Source organism: Molossus molossus, unplaced genomic scaffold (genome assembly GCF_014108415.1).
Source record: "Molossus molossus isolate mMolMol1 unplaced genomic scaffold, mMolMol1.p scaffold_m16_p_23, whole genome shotgun sequence".
Taxonomy (NCBI): domain Eukaryota; kingdom Metazoa; phylum Chordata; class Mammalia; order Chiroptera; family Molossidae; genus Molossus; species Molossus molossus.
The window spans coordinates 18030022-18054436 of NW_023425359.1; the positions used below are offsets into that span (position 1 = coordinate 18030022).

The following is a 24415-nucleotide window of genomic DNA, read 5'->3' on the forward strand; positions in this document are numbered from 1 at the left end:
GGCTCCAACTGGCCAAGCCCGGGACAACTTCAGTATCCAAAACAGAAACACACACGACAACAACACATGACAACGCACTGAAGAGGACGTCGGTTCTGATATAAGTAAATAAAGCAGTTAAAACTTCGATGGGGAATTGAACTGCCATGGTCGTCAAATAGGTTTTCAACCCCCCTTTCCCCGCTCATCCAGCCTCCCCATGATGCCAAGTTGCGGGTGAGCTTGGTGTTGTCCTGGAGGCCCCCGAAACTGTCCTCACTTTTTAATTTTAATTTTTTTTCTTTTTGCTGTTCTGAGTGGTTATTTTCTGCTTCCCTGTCTAAATTGCTGATGCGACTCTCTGGTTCATCTACACGACTGTTGATTCCCTGTAGTACATTCTTCATTTCAGTAATTGTCTTCATAACTGACTGGGTTCTTTCTAAGTTTCCTATGTCCATTTCTATCTTTCCTGTCTCCGTTGAAGTCCTAAGTTCCTCTCCTCTTCCCCTATGTTCACGGAGCCTCCTTGTAAGAACTCTATCTGGTGGATTGCTCGTCTCCTTTCTTTTAGTTCTTTCTCTGGACTTTTGTTCTGTTCTTTCATTTGGGACCTGTTTCTTTGTCTCCTCATTTTGGCTGTCTCCCTGTGTTTGTTTCTGTGTATTAGATAGAGCTGCTCCATCTCCTGATCTTGGTAGGGTGGCCTTGGGTAGCAGGCGTCCTGTGGGCCCAGGGGCGCAGTCTCACGGGTCACCTGAGCCGGGCGCTCCAGGAGGGTCCCGTGTGGAGGGGGTGCCCTCCCGTGCCAGTCGAGCCTCCATCGCTGTTGCCATGGCAGCGGGAGAGCTGACCCTCAGGCCGCTGGGCTGGGAGCACCCGCGTGACCACAGGGAGGAGCTGCCTGCAGGGTCGGCCCGCAGCAGGATTCGCTTTCACGGGGCCTGCAGTCCGCCCTCTGAGTGTGGCATCTGCGGAGGGGTCAGTGGGGCTCTGGCATGGTCTGAAGCCGCCACGGGTGTGTTGGTTCTGGGCCTCTGCAGAGCTGCAGGCCAAGGTCAGCGGCCACCTGGACCCTGGCTGGGACCACCTGGTATGAACCACAACGTGATCTGCGATTGGCTCCACTTGTGCTGGGCTGGGCGGGGCGGGGCTGGGAGAGGCCGAGCTGCACCCCGGGGCTGGTGCCCCCAGCGCCGGCCTGGGCTGCTCTCAGGACGTCCTGGGCCCGCGAGGCCAGCTGCTGCTTGGCTGGGGCTGGTGGACCCTTGAGAGACTGTAGGAAAGTGCCCGGCCTGAGCCAGACAGGCCCTTGGATGGAAAAGCCACCGGAAACAGCCTGGGGGCCTACAAGCTGGGGGGCCGGGGCCTCAGGGAGCCACCAGGCGGGGATAGCAGGTGGGTGGAGGCTCCGCTGCGCCTCACTCCTGTGCCCGCAGGGAGGGCTCGCGAGGAGCGATGGCTTCTGCCAGCAGTGCTCTGGGGACAGAGCCGCCCCCCACCCGCCGACGCCAGACAGCTCAGCTCCTCCCGGCGGCCCGGTGCCTTTCGAGGCCCGGCCAGCGCCCAGCTCAGCGCCGAGCCTTCCCCAGGTGAGTCCGCGGCCCTCGGGGAGGGCTGCCCGGGACGCCAGCGCCTCTGTCTGCCTCGGCCCCTGCCCGCTGGCTCTTACAGCCAGAAGCTACGGGGCCTCCTCCTGGCCCTGGACCCTGGCTGGGGCCCTGGTGTGGGGCTGGGACCCCCGCTCCTCTGCCGCTGAGGCCCCCCCAGAGCTTCACTGCCCCGCGGGGTGTGGGACCAGTCCGTTCGGCGTCTCTGCTCCCCCTCGCAGTCTGGACTTGGTGTGTTTACCCCTAGTGACGGGCCTTCTGCTCAGCTGGGCTGGAGTCGGTGCTCAGTGACGTGTGCTCTGCAGCTCGGCTGTCATCTGCCGTGGTTGTCACCACAGCACCGCGCTGGCCTACTCCCCCATCTTGACTGGAAATTCACCGACATGCTTAAAAAGTTTACTTAAAAAAAACTGGGGCGGGGGAAGGTAGTTGATCACTTTATGTAAGTTTCAAGTGCACGGTTCTGTCATGTACATGATGCGCTGTGCCCACCGCCCGAATCCTGGCCTCCTTCCATCTCCATGTCTGACTCCCCCGTGGTCCCCTCTGGTAACCTCCCTCGTTTCCTGTGTCTGTGAGTTTCCCGTTGTGTTTGTTGCTTTCTGTCTTATACTCGACACACGAGTGAAATGAGACGGTTCTGTTCTTTCCCACCTGACACTCGGTTCAGCGCCAGACCCACCCGTGCCGCGAGTGGCAGTGTTTCAGCTCTGGTCCTGGCTGAGTGGTCGCCGCAGCATATATGTGCCACGTCTTCACCCATCGCCCACGGACGGCCTCCAAGACTGTTTCCACGTGTTGGCCACTGTGTTGACTGCTGCAGTGAATACAGGGGTACGCATGTGTTCACGAACAGATGTTCTCAAGTTTTTCGGGTACTCAAAGCGGGGTTGCCAGATCATATGGTAGCTCTCTTCTTAATTTTTTGAGGAAATTCCGCTCTGTTTTCCACGGTGGCTGCACCAATTTACGTGCCCTCCGGCAGGGCACGGGGCTCCTTTCTCTCCACCCTTCCAACACCTGCTATTCCACGCCTCCGGGGCAGCCTCCCAGGTGCCAGGAGGAATCTCACGGTGGTTTTGACTTGTATTTCCTCCTGGCTGGAGAAGGTGAGCGTCTTCTCAGACATCTGTTGGCTATTTGCGTGTCTTGGTAAAGTGTCTGTTTAGGTCCGCTGCCCATTTTTCACTAGGCCTGTTTGCTCTTTGGTTGTTGAGTTTTATGAGTTCTTTATATATTTTGGGCATTAGCCCCCTATTGAAAATGTTGTTTGCAAACATCTTTTCCTATTGGGTTGGCGGCCTTTTTGTTTTGTTGATGGTTTCTTTTGTGGTTATTTGCCAACATTTTGACTGCAAGGTGTCTTTGTAAAAATTAAATCTAAACTTAGGGGAATGAAGGTAAAAGAAAGGACCACATCCCTAGATTCTTATAAAACAAATTTAAAAGAACATCCAATGAATTCTATCAGAGAAAGAAGTGAGCAGGACATAAGCATGTTATCACCCAGTTATTGCATTTCTGTTGTATACCCATCACTGTACTAGGCACTGAGGAGAAAAAAAAATTATATACCCTTGGGTTGGGAATTTGGAGTGGGTGGAGGACCCACATATGCAGGACAGAGACAGGGACAAGGAGGACAGAGCGCCTTTGGGCAGACTGCTGGGTTACTCAGAACCTGTGTCTGGAGAGTTGCGATGTTGTCAGTAGAAGGAGGCGGAGAGGGCGTTCCAAGTGGAAGGAATAATATAATAGAACCAAAGTTGTAAAAAAGCTTGGCATGGCTACGGAGTCTTGGTATGGCAAAGCACTGGGAGTGTGTGTGTGAGTGTGCATGTGAGTGTGTGTGAGTATGCATGTGCGTGCACACGTGTGTATATGCGACTGTGCATGTGTGTGTGCATGTGAGTGCGTGTGAGTATGTGTGCGCATATGTGTGTGTGCATGAGTGTGTGTGTCTGTGTGTGCACACATGCACTTCGAAGAGAGGCGGGATGAGGCTGAAATACTAGGGAGGGTTAGACTTTGAAGGGATTTACTCCTTAGCTAACACATTTTAATTTTGTCCTGAAGACAGGGAGGGGCCATCAGGGGAGTGGGGGCGGGTAGCACTGATGACATGCTGGGGAACCAGGAAAAGACAGTGAGGGGCCATCAGGGGGTGCAGGGGGCGGGGGCAGGATGAGACCCCCACCGACGTAGAGAGGATGAGGATGGGTTAGAGGGCAGAGTGAAAGGGTGTTTCTTTGACAGAACATCAGAGAACTCGTGGAGGAACATGATGAAGAGAGGGGAGGGGGACCGTAGAGCAGGACACAAAGACACTGTCATGTGGAGGGACAGACATCAGAACAGAGCACACAACAGGTGAAGCCGGTTCAGGAGACAGAATCATTCTCAGTGCTCTGCGGGGCTCCTCACACTGTGCTTGGTGACGAACCCAGTCTAGGGGTGACTGGTCGGTGGAGACATCACAGACATCCTAACCGACCACACGCTTGGGGAGTGTGAAGTGTTGCCTTGTTCTGAGGGTATCGCATGTGCCGTGGCGGTGGGCAGACCCAGCAGGACGTCTGGCACACAGGCGTGGGCTACAAGGCGAGCCCGGGGCTGCCGTGGTCATGGAGCCAGCGATCGGAGCCACAGACGTGCACGTCCGCCTGGAGAGAGGACAGAAAACCAGAACCAAAGCGGGATCCTCGACATTGAGGAGCTACCAGGGAAGGGGCCACTGGAAGGGACGGGGCGGTCACCGCCCAGAGACCCCAGGAAAGCCAGACTGGAGGGCGCGAGGGTCTGGAATCGGGGTTAAGCAGTGTCAGATTCCATAAAGATGTCAAGTGAGCTACGGCCCGAGCAGGCCACGGGACTCAGAAATGAGCAGTGGTGGAAATGGTCCGTCATCTGTAAAACTCGGAAATGGAAACCATGACTTGAAAGTCAGGCCTGCGTCACACCGGGGCAGAGGATGAGGCCACTGTGTTCCTTTAGGGAACAACGGAAGCAGCACGGACGTAAGATTCTGCAAAGGAGAGAAAATAGCTCTGAATCTAACACGATTGCCACTGGTACATCTGTGGCCGAAGTTCTGAACTTGACGTCTGTGGCAGGGCGACCGGAGGGAAGGGCACCAGAAGGGAACTGTGGTTCAGCCCTGCTCACGCAGAGCCGGGGACATGTCGCTTCGTCCTTTGCTCAGTGTCCGGCGTGTGGCACGGGATCCGTGAATTCCCTGCCGCACGAGAGCATGTGCGACTCGACGGCACCACACAGACAGTGCTAACTGGCTGCCCGAAATCTCACTTGACATTTCACGTTAAAAAAAAAAAAGCCAAAAAAAAAGCATTTCAGCGACTATTTGGAAGCGATATATTTTTCTCATTTGCCATCTTAAATCCTATCTGTAGACTCGGCTTGAGGTTTATGGCTGTAGAAGTGACATTTTTAAAGACAACCATTTAATCTGGCTGATGTGAATCAGTGGTTGAGCGCCAACCCTGCACCAAGAGGTTGATAGTTCGGTTCCTGGTCAGGGCACATGCCCAGGTTGTGGGCCTGATCCCCAGTGGGGGGCATGCAGGAGGCGGCCAATCGATGTTCTCTCTCATCGATGTTTCTCTCTCCCTCTCCCTTGCTCTCTCTCTGAAATCAATAAAGGAAAACAAAAAATAATAGAACCATTTATTTGCTTCTACCAGTTCACCAGGAATGTGGCTTTTTAACGCTTCTCTTGTTCCGCGACGGAGAAACTGGCGTGATGGTGAAATGCCCGAGGGAAAGACTTCTGACCCTCACGAGCACCAACACCAAATGTTCCCTTTCAATGATTTCACTGGCAAAAGAGAGCATACCAGGATTGGCCAAAATTAATGTCAAGTAAGATGTCAAGTGTATCTCTAGTTTCAATCGGACAAGCCAACAACTGACTAGAAAATAACTGGGAAGGGAAGCAAGAAACAAAATGACAACAGAATGATTTTAAAAGTAGTACTATGTGCCCAGCCGGTGTGGTTCAGGATTGAGCGTGTCCCATGGACTGAGAGGTCCCGGTTCAATTCCCGGTCAGGGCACATGCCGGACTGTGGGCTCGATCCTCAGCAGGGGGCATGCAGGAGGCGGCCAATCATGTTTCTCTCACATCAATATTTTTCTCTCTCTCCTTTCCCCTCTCTCTAAAAAATCAATAAAAACATTTTTAAAAAGTTCTATGCCCTTAAAAGTAGCTAGTGAAGCACCAAAATAAAACAATTATGAATTAGATACAATAACAAGAAAATGAAGTAACAAGCTATTTTGAAATCACTGCTAAAATGAATTTAAAATAGAATGCAAAAGCATCAAACTTTCTCATCACTTCTTAAAAAAAACAAAACAAAAACAGAGTGACCTCCCCCAGAGGCTCCGAACTAAACTATTGGCAAAAACATAAGTCATTAATGGGCATTTTGCCCAAAATATGATTTCTTCAAAACAGGATGTCCACTATTCATCATAGAACCATTAATTCTATTCCTAATATAAAAATCACATATGGTTTTCACAACCAATTTAAACAAAAGGCCTAAATAAAATCACAAAGGCAATGCACATAATAACTTGAGGGTAGTGCAAAGCAAATGTTTTATTTTTTAAACAATATTTTACACTTTTGTAAAAGCCCACTCAATACTTCAAAAGGAATTTCACACCCACACTCTAACTCACTCAAGGACCAGGAAGAAAGAAGGCAGGCTTGGTGGGGTGACACGAAGAGGATTTGAGGGCAGCCCATGGGAAACGGTGGAGACCATGTTGACCAAGTTGTATGGTAAACTGGGGAATCAATGGTTTTCCATCTTATCTCCTCTTCATGAGGAGAAACTAGGGAGGCAACTGTATATTCCCCTGCAGTGGTCCATGTGGGCCAAAATGGGGGGCATCTAGGTCTCTGTAAGTTTTATAAAAATACCCAGCCCTCTTGCACGAACGCTGCAAGTAGGGACAACTGGAAAAAGGTGATGTTCCACCTGCTAGAACAGGACATAAATTACTTGTAAGAGGAGGAAAAGCGACAATTATGGAAGCTGAGGAAAGGACACCTGCGATTCCCGGAGCTCACAGGGAAGAGGAAACGGTGACACTGCCTTTGAGAATGGCCCTGGAGCCGTCCTCACGTGACACCCTGATGCAGCTTTCCCAGACGCCACAGCAGCGCCTGCCATCCCTGCACAGAGGACTGCCCTTTCTTTTTAAAATAATGTGTTTTTCTGTATTGATTTTATAGAGAGAGGAAGGGAGAGGGAGAGAGAGAAACATAGATGAGAGAACATTGATTGGCCGCCTCCTGCATGCCCCCCACTGGGGATCGGGCCCACCACCTGGGCATGTGCCCTGACTGGGAATCGAACCGGCGGCCTCTTGGTGCAGGGTCGATGCTCAGCCACACTGGCCGGGAGTGACTGCCCTTCTTAACCTTACTAAGGAGTCCATGGAAACAGGAAAGGCTGGCCCCAGCTCCTGGACCAATCCTCTCCCTCACACACACCCAACACACCTGCCAACACACCCTCCCCAGGCATCCTCCCCACACCTCTGCCCCTGGCTGGCACTTAGTCCTTCTGCGGTACGGACAGACGCCACCCGCTGGTGCTGTGGACCAACAGCACAGGCTCGGGTGGCTGCCCTGGGTGCCCCCCAGGACTAGACTCAACCGTGGATCTGCACTGGGAGCCCCAAGCTCACCAGCTGGCAAGAAGTCCGCACGGGAGGCACCGTCCGTGCCCATGCCTGACGTCACCCCGTCTGGGGGCTGAGCCCTGCGAAGTGGGTGTTCACTCTGTTTACTCTGGAAAACTGACTTTCGTCTTTCACAAGAGACTTCTGAGTGTTTCAGGAAAACCACAAGTAGCTCATGTCGCTCTCAAATGACTGTGGAGCTCTCTCCCAGATGAAGCCGGCCTTGGTGATTCGGGAGGCTTTCGAGACCGAGGAGAACCAGGTCTTATCTGTGTGCAGCCTGAGGGCCGTGGTCCCACAAGGGAACCGCCAACGAGAGATGGTGCGAGACCTGTGCCTGGCTTCAGCCGAAGTGATCAGTGGAACCCTCTTGTCCCTGGAGACACTCGGGTCCCCTCGAGGCCATGGATGTTGTGAAGGACACGGCATCCTAGGCTGGGTCTTTGCAGACCAAGGTGAAGTCTGTGTGACTGGTCACACATCCTGCCTGCACGAATGCTTCGGACCGAGTGGGAAGGTCCATACAGGACCTGAGGACAGCTGGCCCCAGGTACGTCCTCACTGGGGGGGACCAGGAGCCTGAGGAGCACAGCGGAGGTTGGTGCCCCAGTGGTGTCAATGGTGCTGGAGTCGTGTTCAGTTGTCTTAACGCTGCAGGACACCAGTGTGCTGACGTGGTCCCAGCAAATGGCCCAGTTTCCAGGGTGTGGCGGAGAGTAACACGGTCTGCGTCTTACCCCAGTGTAGGAACAGGCTCAAGCGACACCTTCCTCACAAGAGTTCCTGTGTGTCTACAGACAGCACCTGTTCTCTGCAAATCCAGGTCTATGTCCTCGTGTGAAACCACTCGGAGTTCAAGCCTGGCGGACCAGCTGTCTTCATGGGCCGTATCACCTGGATTCTCTTGAGCTGTCTGCACACTCTTGATATTTTCTTGAAATGTTTGTATGGCTTTGGCAAACCTGTTCTTATCGTCTATGAAGAAATCCCTTCTCTACGATGAAGACTTTTTGTTTGAATGGGTGTGGGGTCTGGACGTTCTCTGGCCTGTCCAGGCACCAGCACCTCAGCAGCCCCGCTGCCAGCCGCTCCCGGCTCCGTTCTCAGTTCGTTCTGCTGCACCTCCGTGGGGACCCTCCGCTCCCAGAAAGGACGTTTCGTGTCCTTACCTCGGACGACGATCTTCCTTATTCAGTCTTTAGTGGAGGGAAAAACGCGATCAGTGAATGGTTTACTTCACTCTCAAGATTACAGGAGTAATAAAGCTCATTATAAAAACTCAAGTGGGAGAGACAGAGACGTCTGCCCTGTGCACAGCCTTGCTGTCGTTCCACACGGTGTGACCTGCTGACCTGTGCTTCTCCTCAGCCACATCCCTCCTCCCAGGGCGAGCCCTGAGGCCACTCAGCCCCCTCGTCTTGGGACTGTTTCTGTGGGTAAAGCAGCAAGTGGCTCTAGGAAGGGACACGAGGCCGGTGGCTGAGTGGTTTCGTGGGAGGATATACCCTTATCCCTGGTGTTCCCACCTCAGCCACGACTGTTCAGGCTTTAAGGGACCACACACATACGGACAGTAGGTGTCTCAAGATTAGTGAGAACTGGACACTGCACACCCCCTCCCCCCCGTATATTTTGTATGTTGCCTTGTGCAAGGGGACCCAGATCTTGCATGATTTGGAAAGAGGTAAGAGCTCACGATAACCGAGAACGAATGACTATCGGTCCAATGGGTAGGGCACCAGAATTGAAGATTTCCACATAAAATAGCTACATATATATCCTGTACACAGATTAGTCTGTGGGAACGACTTGTAACCATTACACGCACACAAGTCTCCATGTCTGGCAAAAGTGCGCGAGTGAGGCCTCAGACGTGTTCACCTCTGCAGGCACCCAAGGCTTTCACAGGTGCTCACGTGATCCGCACACAAGCGCTGCACCCAGGAGCACAGCTGCAGCCGAGGCGGAGGTTTACCCAGGGCCAGTGTTCCCGGGAAAACACCTGGATTCCCTCCCGTCTCTACGTTCGGTGTGTGCACTCCACACCTGCAGGCCTGACGCCGCGTCGTGACCTGTATATATTACTCTTAGGCCACACTGTAGCCACGCGAGTTTTAAACACGAGTGACCCATGTATAGGAATCCAATGCATTTAAAACGTCAAGAAACTGAAGGTCATTCAAAGCTTAAGATAACTAAAATACAGTTTTAGATTTTTATTAAATTCTGTCTCTCCCCCTCCCTCTTTAAATGTAAAGTTTCTAACTTAAATCAAAGAGGAAGGAAGAGACTTCTGCTTATGACCAAGAGGGAGGAACAGGGACCAGATGGCCTTGGACCTGAAGCAGCGGGGACGCTGGTGCTCTCTGGTGCACCCCACCGGGGACGCATGCGGAGCTGCACAGAGGCCAGCGTGCGTGGGGGGCGGGTCTGCGGCGTGGGAGGCGTCTGCGGCGTGGGGGCGCGTCTGCGGCGTGGGGAGCGGGTCTGCGGCGTGGGGTACACGTCTGCAGTGTGGGGGGCGCCTCTGCGGTGTGGGGGGACCCACGCAGCCAGTGGGCAGACAGCGGCTGGGCGAGCTGCAGGGTGCCCGAGCCCCCGGACCTGCTGAGGGGAGCACGGGCCACCTGCAGGGACCAGCAGGCACGTCACGGGTCCGCCAGGGCCTGGAGGAGCTGCGCTCCGCCAGCACAGGGCCTCACACGTGTCCGAGCCGGTCCTGCCGCAGACGCAGGCGCTGCCTTGTTCCCCCTCAGGGGTCAACAGTGGGCGCTCTTCACAGCGAGGAGAGAGAACATTTTTGAATCTCACTGACCTGAATTCTAGGTAGCTTTCAGAAATCAGGGAGAAATAGCCCTTTCAGACGTGCAGCAGTGGCAGAAGTCCAAGCGCGGCAGGGCCTGCACGCCGTCGTGTCCGCCACCGAGGCGGAGGGAAATGCGCACGTGGGAATCGAGCCATGTCAAGGAGTGAAGCGTAAGGGAACAGGTAAATAACTATGTGGGTAAACATAAAAACTTAACAAATGACTTTAAGAAAGAGTAACCAATGACATTACAGGTCGCAGACGATCTGATTTCAAACTTACTACAGAGATCAAGTCAGGGCAGGCTTAGCATAAAGACAGACAATAACTCCAGGGACACAAGAGTCCACAAAGCCATGTCCATGTGCCTGAACAACTGACAGTCAACGCCAGCGCCAGGCAGGTCAGTGGAGAAGGGGCAGTCTTTTCCACAAACGGTGCTGGGATAACTGGATATGCAAAAAAATGACCCTTGGCACTCTTCCTATGTACAAAAGTTCACTTGAAAGTGACCAGAGACTACATATAAGATCTAAAACTATAAAACTTCCAGTAGAAAATACAGGAGAAAAATCTTACTTACCTTGGCTTTCTTATGATTTCTTAAAATATGGCATTAAAAGCACAAAATATAAATAAAAATGAATAAACCGGACTTTATCATAGTAAAACCTTCTGCTCTTTGAATTACACTGGCAAGAAAAAAAACACAAGCCACAGACTAAAACAAATTTTTGCAGAACATCTAACAAAGAATTCTTTTCCCAAAAAAAGCATTAGTATCTAGCATACATTAAAAAACAAAAAAACAAAACAAAACACCGACAGTGCAAAACGACAAATAGCCTAATAAAAGGGGACAAGAGATTTGATTAGATAGATAACAAAACAATTTACACGGATTACAAGTAGGCAGAGAGAACTGCCTACCATCACTGGTCACCAGGAGAATGCACCCAGGACACACCGACGAGGATGGATGAACGGCCCCATGGACCGCGCGTCCACACGCAGGGACCTGCTGCACACCTGGAACGGGTCTAGAGCAGAGCGCTCCCCGAGCATCAGCAGCTCCGCTGTCCAGCCCTGGCCCCCGGGCCTCGGGGAAGGCTGTCGTACTTCTATCCCTGCGACCAAATGCCAGTGGGAGCTGCTAGGTCTGTTTCAACAGGCTCTTGTGAGGATCAGGTGAGATCATATGAAACCACTTTATGAACATGGAGTATTAATGTTATTCTGCCAACAACATAAACATGAGTACCTTTGGAAAGTCATTTAAAGAAAGTGGTAAGAAAGGTAAATAATACCATCTGAAGTCTTCATGTTTTCTTATTGCCCTCATTTACACTAATTTCAACTACTTTAAAACATTTTAATATTTAATTACTTGAAAGGTCTACAAATATTTATAAAAATGTATCTCAAAATATACAAATGTTTGTCTAAGTTAATGTTTACCTTAATGACATTGTACTATTCTCTATGGTGCTATATTACAATAACAAGTCAGTGCACTATTGGTATTTCTTAATATTTTAATTATTAATCACATAATTTGGCAGTAAAAACAACTTTTTACGAAGACATTATATGTGTGTTAACAAATCAATCTTTTTTTAAATTGATTTCTTTTTGAGAGAGAAAGAAACATCAACTGGCTGCCTCCTGCATGCCCCCCACTGGGGATGGAGCCCGCAAACTGGGCACGTGCCCTGACCAGGAATCGAACTGTGACCTCTCAGTTCATGGGACGATGCTTACTCCACTGAGCCACACCGGCCCGGCAACAAATCAATCTTGATTCACTCCTTTTGCGCCCCCGTCTCCCCAGGTAGCCTGGTAAGAATCCAGGACTTCAGTTTTTCCAGCTCATCTGTGCTCAGCTCGTGGTGAAGCCCCGGGAACGTATGGAGCGTCGTGCGCACGCCCAGGGAGCGTAGGGCCGCGTTGGTCTCTTGGCCCCAGGCGTGCAGGACGAGCTGGTCCGCGGCCCCGTGGCACTGGAACAGCTCCGGGAGCTCGCCGCCGCGCTGCCCCAGGGCCTGGACAGCAGGACACACGAGCGGACAGGTTTAAGAGCATCATTCTTGAAATTCAGAGCAACTGGGAAAATTCTAATTGTACCAAAGCTTCAATATTTAAAGGGAAGAACGAGGCAGTGGTGGTGCTGTGCGCAGTCGCACTAATGGGCCCGCGGGGCTCGGCTGCTTGCTGGCACGTGGGCTCCATGTACGTGACCTGCGTGTACTCCACAGAGGACCACGTCAAGAACCGCCCACGCATTTCCTCGAGAGCCTGTGGGACTCGGGAAGACAGACCTCTGCACACAGAGTGGGAGGAGGGGACGCAGGGTAGAGAAAATACTACATTCTAGTTCTCGTTTGTACATCTGCTGTTTCTGCTGTTGATCATGAGGCTGAAACACTGTCACATTCATAACTGAGGACACGGCTGGGAAGCAGGTGTCCACACTGCGACTGACCGTTTCGATTCTGCGCACGACATAGCAGACTTAGCCAGTCATCTCCAGCTTCCTGGCTACAAGGGCTCCACGTGCACCACGCATGGCCTGCTTCTACCCTTTCCCTCTGACACTTAACATTCTCTGCACAGGACATTTCCTGAATATTAAGGATCAGCCTGGTATAAGCCACACGACTAATTTGGCTGTGATATATTACTTATCAACTTTGTTTTAGTTACAATGGTTTTGTTCCTGTTGTTTTTAAAGCTCAAACTTACCTGGTAAACAGCAGACGTCTTATTCAGGAAACTGGAAAGCGCAAACACTCCAGCCACGTCCCGATGATTTCTATACGCCACGTGCATGGCCATGCACCCGCCCATCGAAAACCCTCCTGGGAGAAGCAGAGGCGCGCATGTCAGGAGAAGCACAGTCATGCAGCAATAATTCAGGACAGGATACAGCTATGTCAGCCTAACCTAAATATTCTCTACAGATATCTGAGGACCTTTACAGAGAGGGCGCTGATTTAGTCTACTTTAGATCTCCCAGAGAAAGACCAGCTACGAGGGAGCAGCACTGGCCCACCTGTGTCATCACTGGTCAGGAGACTTGTAATAAAAGCAGCTAGAATTAAAGCAATCATTCATTGAGTAAACAATGTATCATCATTCAAAATATGAGTCACAGTACGTGTTATTTATTTAAATTTCTAATGTATTCACTTACATTGTTCACACTTAGGAGTCTTCACACTGCAACCAGAGTTAGCAGCATGCACCTTTGGCCAAGTTATGGACTCTATGAGGAGCTATACTTCTAGTGCCCACCACACTAGATGCTGAGTGGTCTCTGGATTAGGAAAGATGCTCAGTGGTCTCTGATTTAGGAAAGATGCTCAGTGGTCTCTGATTTAGGAAAGATGCTCAGTGGCCTCTGATTTAGGAAAGATGCTCAGTGGCCTCTGATTTAGGAAAGATGCTCAGTGGCCTCTGATTTAGGAAAGATGCTCAGTGGCCTCTGATTTAGGAAAGATGCTGAGTGGTCTCTGGATTAGGAAAGATGCTGAGTGGTCTCTGATTTAGGAAAGATGCTGAGTGGTCTCTGATTTAGGAAAGATGCTCAGTGGTCTCTGATTTAGGAAAGATGCTCAGTGGGTCTCCTTGATTAGGAAAGATGCTGAGTGGTCTCTGGATTAGGAAAGATGCTGAGTGGTCTCTGGATTAGGAAGATGCTGAGTGGTCTCGGATTTAGGAAAGATGCTCTAGTGGTCTCTGATTTAGGATAAGATTGAGGGTTTAGAAAGATGCTCAGTGGTCTCTGATTTAGGAAAGATGCTGAGTGGTCTCTGATTTAAGAAAGATACTCAGTGGTCTCTGATTTAAGAAAGATGCTTAGTGGTCTCTGGATTAGGAAAGATGCTGAGTGGTCTCTGATTTAGGAAAGATGCTCAGTGGTCTCTGATTTAGGAAAGATGCTGAGTGGTCTCTGATTTAGGAAAGATGCTCAGTGGTCTCTGATTTAGGAAAGATGCTCAGTGGTCTCTGATTTAGGAAAGATGCTCAGTGGTCTCTGGATTAGGAAAGATGCTGAGTGGTCTCTGGATTAGGAAAGATGCTGAGTGGTCTCTGATTTAAGAAAGATGCTCAGTGGTCTCTGGATTAGGAAAGATGCTCAGTGGTCTCTGATTTAGGAAAGATGCTCAGTGGTCTCTGATTTAGGAAAGATGCTCAGTGGTCTCTGGATTAGGAAAGATGCTCAGTGGTCTCTGATTTAGGAAAGATGCTCAGTGGTCTCTGATTTAGGAAAGATGCTCAGTGGTCTCTGATTTAGGAAAGATGCTCAGTGGCCTCTGGATTAGGAAAGATGCTGAGTGGTCTCTGATTTAGGAAAGATGCTGAGTGGTCTCTGATTTAGGAAAGATGCTGAGTGGTCTCTGATTTAGGAAAGATGCTGAGTGGTCTCTGATTTAAGAAAGATGCTCAGTGGTCTCTGATTTAGGAAAGATGCTCAGTGGTCTCTGATTTAGGAAAGATGCTCAGTGGTCTCTGGATTAGGAAAGATGCTGAGTGGTCTCTGGATTAGGAAAGATGCTGAGTGGTCTCTGATTTAAGAAAGATGCTCAGTGGTCTCTGGATTAGGAAAGATGCTCAGTGGTCTCTGGATTAGGAAAGATGCTCAGTGGTCTCTGATTTAGGAAAGATGCTCAGTGGTCTCTGATTTAGGAAAGATGCTCAGTGGTCTCTGGATTAGGAAAGATGCTCAGTGGTCTCTGGATTAGGAAAGATGCTCAGTGGTCTCTGATTTAGGAAAGATGCTCGGTGGTCTCTGATTTAGGAAAGATGCTTAGTGGTCTCTGATTTAGGAAAGATGCTCGGTGGTCTCAGAATTAGAAAGATGCTCAGTGGTCTCAGAATTAGGAAAGATCATCAAAAACTTAGGGAGCTAGTTAAAACATTTTGGGGTTACAATATCATTTTGAAAACTGACGATGCTATAATTAAAACATATATACCTATACAAACTTTAAAAGTTTTCAAAACCAAGCTACTCATTGGACAAACCTGATGGTCTTCATGTGCCCAGCACTGCGCTAGACATCGGAGGTGCACAGAGTATCCACATGTGACGCCTGTGCTCCCCTGGGCAGCACGTGTGTGAAGAGGCATGGGCCCCGTGTTCGAGGGGGAGCAGACCTCACAGAACATGGAGACACAGCAGACGGGGCCCGACTTCAGGTTAGAGGCTTGGTGTGATTTTCCAGGTCTTGAGTCAGAGTTAGAAGACATTTGTATTTTGTGAGGAATACAGTAAATCACACAGCCACACACTTGTGGAAATATGAAAATACACTTTGGTGTAGAATTCAGAGCTTTTCATTTCCAGCCTCCTGCTTTATTTCAATTAACAAAGCGCAAAGCTGAGCCCTTGGAGACCGTAAATGTGAGGTTGCTGCTCACTCCTTATAGGTGGAGGGAGGTGACGCCACCGGAGACTAGGTGACCTGCTTAGGCCACACCGCAACTTCAGCTGTAAACCCAGAGAGCTTGTAACAGAGTTTAACGTACTCGCCACTATTTGCTGATATTCATTAAAATACAACTACTTTATCTGGGAGAGCTGGTAATACTATTTTGAACCCAGGATACAAATGTATGAGTAAAAATTACTAGCCTTGGAAAATTTAGATTTTTAAAAAGGGCCTAATATGTAAATAATTACAGTGTATGAAAATACTGCATTTGTGGATTTCAGCCGATCAGAAGGAAAGAACAGGTCTCGCCAGTGCAGCAGCTCACTATGGATGAGAACCCGAAAGGCTCTATCAAAACAGCCCGAACAACCCAGATGCAGCTACATCTAATTAGAGGCTCACAAATAAGCTTGGCAGGGGAGCCGGGAGCATAAATATCCTAAAATTGTATGTAAACTTTGCATCTGTACATCGGACCCCCCCCAAAAAAACATTAAAAGCCATAGGCATCTTTATCTATGAATCTGTGCATTAATACATGGTTGACGTGTCCCATTAAAATAGGAAGGGCTTGCCCTGGCCGGTTTGGCTCAGCGGTTAGAGCGTCGGACTGCGGTCCGGAGAGACCCGGGTTCGGTTCCCGCTAAGGGCATGTACCTTGGTTGCAGTTTGTCCCCAGCCCTGGTTGGGTCGTGTGGGTGGCAACCACTCGATGTGTCGCTTTCACGTCGATGTTTCTCTCTCTCTCTCTCCCTCTCACTCTATCTGAACAAAATATCGAAAAATGTCCTCGGATGAGGATAAAAAATAAAAAAAATAAAAATAAAATAAAATAGGAAGGGCTTACTGTAGACAAGATTATTTCATTTCTGTAAGCGTAGATAGCTGAACAAGAAGATCTCTAGGGTTTCCAACAAATTTTAAAACTTATTCTATAAATGCTTAATAAGTACTTGTAAAAGTTAAAACAGCAAGGACCTTCCGCATTTGGTTGCTAGAATCACAGAGGCCCACTCCCTGTGTGGGAACAGGCCCCATCTCAGAACAGCCCAGCCCTCCTGCAGGTCCGGTCTGGAGCTCAGCAAACGCTCGCTTCTATTCCTTTTTCCCGTCCGAGCCCCGAGCACCACACTGACAGAATGAATTCAAGACCGCTCAGCGGCAAACACTGTTCATAAATTACACGTTTAAAATGAGGGAAAATGTGAGGAAAGGAGATAGGGGGTTGGAGAGAGAACAAGAGAAAGAGGTGCAGACCATAACCTGGGGCACAGCATAATTAGGGGCGCAACCGGACATACAACTGCTTCCCTGTAGCAATACTCTTAAGCAGAAGAAATTATACCAAACTGTACTGGAGTCCTGGATGGATTAGCTCAGCGGTTAGAGCATCAGCCCGCAGACCAGAGAGTCCCAGGTTCGGTTCCCACTAAGGGCATGTACCTTGGTTGCAGTTTGGCCTCGGCCCCGGTTGGGGTTATGTGCGTGGCAACCACTCGATGTGTCTCTCTCACATCGATGTTTCTCTTTCTCTCTTCCTCCCTCTCTCCTTCCCACTCTATCTGGAGATAAATGCAAAGATGTCCTCGGGCGAGGATAAAAAGAAACAAATCATACTGGAAACTTTCCTTAGTACTGAATTCCTGGGTAGAATTTATCAAGTAGATCTTTATTAAACATAAAACCCAAAATCAGACATTTTGCATACAGTTATTTCTGCTACTGACTCTTTTATAAAAGTTCCGGACATAAAGACAACCTTTACAAGCCTATAAGGTTCACGTGAGCAGGGATTTTTGTCTGTTTTACTCACTGATGTATAATCCCTATGCTTAGAACAGTGCCTGGCGCATAGTAGGTGATTAATAAATATTTAGTGAATAAACGAAAAAATGTCAGTTGCAGTTCCATAAGGATATTTCTGCAAGGAGACAAACTTATATCATCGGGTCAGGTAGCCTAACAATAACAACAGACAGAACATTTTCCACATATGAAATCTCACTATGAACAAACACAAATGCATCCTGCAAACATTTAACCTCGTGTTCAGTTCTCATAATTCACAAGGAAGAAAAATGTCCTCATTGAAATCTAATTATTTACAAATGTAATGCACGTCCCTCACCCATGCACACCCTTGGGAGGCAATCTGCAATTTCTCACCAGCATCTTTGACAATACAATCACCCTCAGCATCATACACTACTGTGAAAAGGGTATTTTTTTAGAATAGAAAAAAAATTTAACACAAAGAACTAGTTATTTGGGAGTTCAATTTCCATCTAAATGTCTAAAATGCAGTATAAAATATACTGTTCAATAAGTAAATACTAAATAGTAAACTCATTGTAGGTAATGGTTATAATGTATATTTATAGTTGCTGGCAAAGTATTAAAATGTCAAGAGTTAACATTTCAACATACATTTAAGATTAACGAGCTGAATAAAACATGTTAAAAAATAATAAACCTAGCTTTTATGAACTCCTTAAATAAAATAAAACAGAAACAATATATAAAAAACTATACTGGGAAAAATGTTAATCTATCTGAAACAAAATCCAGAGGAAAAAATACTTACAATTCAAGTTTACTATCAATTGAATAGGATCTTTAAAGTGTAATAAAATCTGCCCTCCCTCCAAATTTCAACAATTCTTCCACTTAATTATATATTATCCTTCAGACTGAACTGTGATGATTCTCAAAAGATTTGGGAATGCAGATTTATGTGCACAATTTCTCACACACAGTTTGCATATAAACAAAGTGCTGCCACCTTCTAGGTGAGCTGCACAACAGCAGGTCCACTGCTCCGAAGTGCTCATCTGTTGTCGAAGCAACATAAGCGGTTCCATCACGACACATCTGAGCTACAGCAAGTAGGATGCTCTCATGCCTACGTTTTAGCTCTAACAGAGAGCTGCTGAAGAAATCTGTATACGGTCAGGACAAGAGAGTCTGCAAATTCTGGTTATAGGATTCATCTTGGTAATTCCGATTATCCCTTTGTTGTTATTTTAAATCTTGTATGATTAATGTATTAGTATAAACCCATTATGTAAAGTGTTTCCACCATACAGACAGAAATAAATAAAATGAGTCATTGAAAATCTCACTACTCATACATACGTTTGACATGTTTTAAAAAATTAACAGTTAAACATTCTGAATATATAATTGTATAACTTTTTCATGTAATACTGACTTGAAAGTCTTTAAAAAGAACTACAAAACTCCCTAATTACATTTTTATTCACTGAACGTATACTTACTAAATGCCTTCTATGTGTACAGTATATACAATATTTAGTAGTTACATACTCTTCATTTGCATTAACCATTTCCCTCATGATGCGGTATTTACAGCATCCATGTAAGTTACTCAGGTATACGTCCAGAAGCATTTGCTTCTTCCTGCTTCAAAAGTCTGATAGCGTGCTCATATTATCAACATTCTTATAATCTGGTCATAGCATTTGTCAGGTTCTATACATCCCAGATCAAACTTAAACCTAAATTATATCAATTTTCTCTTAACAAACCATCACCACCTAGTGGCCAAAAAAGGAATCTCATTCTGTACTAAGTCCTTGACTGAGTCCCTGGATCTGGGTTCTAGTCCCAACTGTATTTTGCCTTAGCCAGCAATCTCTTTGATTTTTAGTTTCATCATAATTGAAATGAGAGTAAGTTCCCATTTTACCCATTACAAGGCTCAAGAGAGAGACTGTAGATGAAAGCAACGTATATACTTTAAACTATGAAACAGAGTTTATGAATATGAAACATTATGATATATAACGGCAACTGAAAACTCGTCAAGTGTAATGTAAATGCCAACCATTTTGGAAGCATCACTACCACATGTACTTTCTAAGCACGACAGCACACGCAAGGAGAGTGACCTGCCTCTCCCCGATTCTCATCACACGGAAGCACGCGGAGGAGGGCAGTGGGAGGCAGACTCTGACAGGGCAGGCTGTATCTGCAACATGCTTACGTCCTGCACGCTCCCACGTTAATCACACCAGAAGACCGGACACTGCAATACCACTAATAGTTTTCTCAGAATACAGGGCTTGGACTCAGGTTTTATTATAACTCTATTGCCAACATTGAGAAAGTAATTCAAAAGTCACTGTTTTATTGCCTGTGCTCCCCTTTCATCATACCTTCTGTAGAATCATGTTTGGTGTAAATGTACACAACTAAATAAACAAACTTCTGTCTGATACTCCGTGTAGAGAGCGAGGATTCGCAAACGTCCGCAAGAGGCCAGCGCACCGAACAGCCTCTGCCTCGGACACTGCACTGGGGGTGAGCCCTGGTCACTTCTCCCTGTCACCCCTGGTGCACCTCCCCACAGGAAAGCCCTGTTTCCACTGACAAAGACTAGAAAACAGTTTGTTTCCGCAGCGAACACCTGCAGTCACTCTGATGTCCTCGTGTCCTCGCACGTGTCGAGTCCAAGCCCCGACAGTGCGCCAGCCCCGTCCCTCTGCGGGCTCCAGCCTCCGCACCTGGCTGTTTGGCTTCACGCTGGCCGGCCTCCGGGGTGCTGTAGGTACACCTTCCTAAAAGGCATACCCGTCATGCACTCTCTGCACGACGCAGAACTCCTAGGGGTTGTGCGGACACCAAGCTGGTGTTTGCTGAGGGTCCGATGTGGCCCTTGCCTCCCCCATGGCCGTGCCTCCCGCTGAGCCACGTCTGACTCATCCTTCGCCTGGCTGGAGTCACGCCGAGGAGAAGCGGGGCCTGGCTCCCTGAAAGCGTCCTTGTTCCTGCCTCCCTGCTCACTCTGGACCGCGGCACAGCTCACAGCCACACTTGCACTGTGTTCGGACACTCGATGCTCTACTCCCTCATTAGACTGTACATTTTCTGAGAGATTATTTTGGTGCTCCGGGCTTAAAAATTTTATGAACACCGTGGAGACTGACTTTAGTATGAGAAGTACCATGTTTAACTTGATCAAGCTAGGTGGACTACCCAGAGAAAGTTGGATACTATAAAAAATTGTTTTTAAAACACTAAGTTCAATACCATAAAAGGCCACTAATCAAAATAAAACCATGGGAAAAGAATGGGCTCCCACCTACTCAAATACAGAGACTAGTTTTGTTTACAAAGTTACACTGGTTGCAGTTATAATCTCAGAGTGTATTCTGTGTGATATTAAACTGGAAGTTTTATCACATATTAAAATCAATACGGACAACTTATGTATCTATTATCTCCATTTTTTCCTTTTCAATCATAATTTTCTAGTTTTTGCTCTCATAATTTATTTTTATTTATTTTTAATGTTTTTATTGATGTTTTAGGGAGAGAGAGATAGAAACAAGGATGTGAGAGAGAAACATCGATCGGCTGCCTCCTGCACGCCCCCTACTAGGGACTGAGTCTGCAACCTGGGCATGTGCCCTGACCAGGAATGGAACTGGGACCTCTCAGTCCATGGGACGACACTCAGTCCACTGAACCACACAGACTGGGCGCAGAGTTGATTGTTTAAAATAACGTAACCTCATTATGGTGTGTGAGTATTTAATAACATTGTTCAGAATCTCAAAGTTATTTTTCTGTGACTTCTCATTGAATCCCTCCTTCATTAAAATGTTAGGAATAGTACTTAAACCCTGTTAACATATAAATTAAGAGTGCTAATTAGAATATTTTTCTACTTTTTTATGGATACAGAGTTGTAATTTTTTTAAAGCAACTCTTACCCTAACCTCCTCCTCCTCCTCACACTGCTTCAGAACCTCACCCTCCTCAGAGCCGGCTCGGCGACCGGCATGTCCCGCCCAGCTTCAAAGGTCTTCACTCGCTCCTGCCGCCAGGTCGGTTTCCCAGAGCAAGTTCTCGTGAACAAGAGGACGCGAAGACCTTCTTTAATTACCCTCACCAACTAGCTACGGAATAAAGGGTGAAAGGGAAAACAGAAAGCATTTATTGAGAGCCCAGAAGGAGCCGAGTGCTTTCCAAACATCACCTCCCAGTAAACACATGACTATTATTACCTCCCTTCGGATGCGGCAGCAGAATCCCGTGGAGGCCGAAAGTGGTGAACCGGTCAGGCTCCGGTAGGCTCTAGACTGGAACTGCTCCTGTCACCATGTTATGATGTCCTCAGCCTCTCGGTCCAGATCCCAGAGTCAACAAGGCATTTTCCGTTCAGACAGCAAACTTCCTGCTGAAGCCATTTAAGGTCCAGACAAAACGAGCACCACCATGCCGTGGGCACTGTTGGTACCGTTCTCTATGCCCAAACCTCTACACTACGAAGTTACCATTTTACTTATCTGTGCATCTCCAAGTCCCCAGTGTCCCTGCTTCCTTCCCACTAGACATCTCTTACAGCCTCCCTCAGATACCTACGGTGCCTTCTCAGTTCCCGTGGTACTTAGTTACTGAACACACCACTCCCTAAGCAGGCCATGCCACTCAGCACTGGCCTCCGCATCTGCTCCGTGCCAGGGACTGTTGCATCCTGGGAAATAAAACTGCATGCCCATGAGCCTTCTCTCTGGGGAGCAGTCACACAGCTGCGGGCGCTCCTCACTGGCCGCTCCCTTTACAGTGACCGCTGTAAGTACCTCATGGGCTCTTCCAGGTCATAAGCAACTGGAGATAGATCCGGTTTTACTTAGCTGTGTGCCCCTTGGAGCATCTAACACTGCCTGGTACACAGCAGGAACTTGGAAAACATTCGGTAAACAATTGAGTAATGGAAGTGGTCATACATTCACACATTTTGAATTCCACCTTGTAATTATTCTGTCGAACCCCTAGCCGGATTGGGTGACCTTCCCTGTGTTCTTCCCAGCACTCCCATGATGCTCCAGATTTGTCTCTATTCGAGTTAAACACAGAAACAGACACGCAGAAACAGTTAACTACAGATGCAGAAATAGGGCCACAAAGGCGATGCTACTGGAGAGCACGCACGTGGAACCAGCAGTGGCGAGCGAGGCGGGAGAGCCCACTGCAGCACGTCCCTCTCAACCCATGAGCAGCTCAGAACTCCAGTGAACACGACAGACGTTTACCGGTTTATCCAGATCTTGTCAGCGATTTTAAGTACATATTAACGTTATTTAGAACATCACAGAGATGTTTAATTTGCTTTATATTTCATTATCAACAAAACTCATTATAAATTAGTTATGTTTGAAAATAAAATTCCTTCACCAAAGTATGTTCTGTACCGTGCACGTTCTAAACATCCAATCTCAGTGTTGTATGTATTACAGAAACAGAGATATTACAGTTTGTGTATTTGATGATTATTAAAAAACGGACAATAAGTAGAACAAAGGGTTTACATAAAGGTACGTTATATCCCCTGGGAAGAGAGGTTGCTAAGTGTCAGTTCACAGAAGTTTGTAAGTATCTTGTTTCTGTGATATTAACTCTGAAGACTTAACTGTCCACAAACTCAGTGTTATCTTCTGACTATGTTCTCTGTTTTAATTGTGGCAATAGTACTTTAAACATATTTATAAAACTTAAGCTAGTTAAAATAAATTGTTTAAAAAACTAAGACGAATAATCTCACGTTTTATGAGCTATTGTTTATAACTGTAATCACTTTGAAACTCTTAGTATATGAAGTTTATCTGAAACTATAAACAGGTCAAATGATATACAAGTGCCTCTAAACAATACCCCAAGTCAGGTTCAATGTACAGGATTGAGCAAAAGTAGGAGAATTAAACTGCCAACATTCAAGGGTCTTACCTATTAAGATCCTGTTCTTCTTGATGCCACTGTTCACTTCGTCATCAATCAACTCTGTCAGCACCTGGCACATGGCATCGATGGACTCAAGGTGCTCCGGGCAGTCGTTCGATATCCTCACTCTGTCGAACCACACGTTGGAGATCCCTCCTTTCATAGGAGTATATGGTCTGTTTAAAACCCAAGATGAAAGGGAAAGATATTCAAATAGTTGTTTTAATTTCTAAAACATTGGTGTTTTGAATAAATCATTTCAATTTCCTCCATGTTTTGTAAATTGAAAAATTCGTATTAAAAACACCCCCATGTGTATGACATTAACTCGCCTACACGTATATTGATTCCATGAACATTTACTAATGCCAATACAGCTTTATTCTCTGCACCTTTTAGGATTCATAAATTCTCTAGAAAATCTTCACAAAAAATGGCATTTTATATATATTATGTATGTACATAGTATGGGTGTATATATTTTTTCTGCTCAATTAAAAATGATGGATTAATAAATCTATTTTAATAAATTGTTCTTTGATTCAATTCTTTTTCCTTTAATGTAAAAATGAGTATTTCAGTATTCACAGCTAACTGAATGTTCGTCCGTGCAAAAAATACAACGGTAAAAATACAATTAACCCATGCATTTTTCAAAGTTGGTTAATTTACAGCACTCAAGTATGAAAGGTGAGCTAATAATTTTTTGCCTTTCTTGATCATATTCAGATAGATCATCCTTAGATCGGGAGTGGTCCATTTCTTTCTTTTTTTAATCAGGTTTGGAACTATTTTTTTTATCTTCTCGGGAACTTGGAATGACAAAGTTGAATGGGATACCAGTAATCTTTGGAAGCACTTATCATACAGATATTCGACACTGTTTGCATTATTTAGGTCTCAGACTGGGTGCTTTGTCAGACTTATATCTTACATAATAAGATGCTGTGATTTGGTGTCTTGTTGAACAAGGTTAATCTTATGAGATGCTTTACATTTATGTAACGGTCGAATGGTTACAGTACGTGTGAATCTTAACCCATTCACTGTATGTTCACACTCTGGAATGCTGTTCAAGTGCAAAAGGTACCCATCACGATGGGAAGAAATGTGAACCA

The 24415-nt window shown here is 47.1% G+C and overlaps 1 protein-coding gene across 1 annotated transcript in view; it reads right to left on the reverse strand.

Moving 5' to 3' along the window:
- Positions 1 to 11853: 11853 nt before the first annotated feature.
- Positions 11854 to 24415, reverse strand: part of LYPLAL1 (lysophospholipase like 1) — a 28176-nt gene continuing 15614 nt past the window's right edge. The window contains exons 3-5 of the mRNA XM_036277611.1: positions 23304 to 23473; positions 12856 to 12971; positions 11854 to 12155 (exon numbers count right to left, since the gene is read on the reverse strand). Coding sequence (XP_036133504.1) covers positions 11916 to 12155; positions 12856 to 12971; positions 23304 to 23473 — 526 coding nt within the window. The 3' untranslated portion in view covers positions 11854 to 11915. The remainder of the gene's footprint in view (positions 12156 to 12855; positions 12972 to 23303; positions 23474 to 24415) is intronic.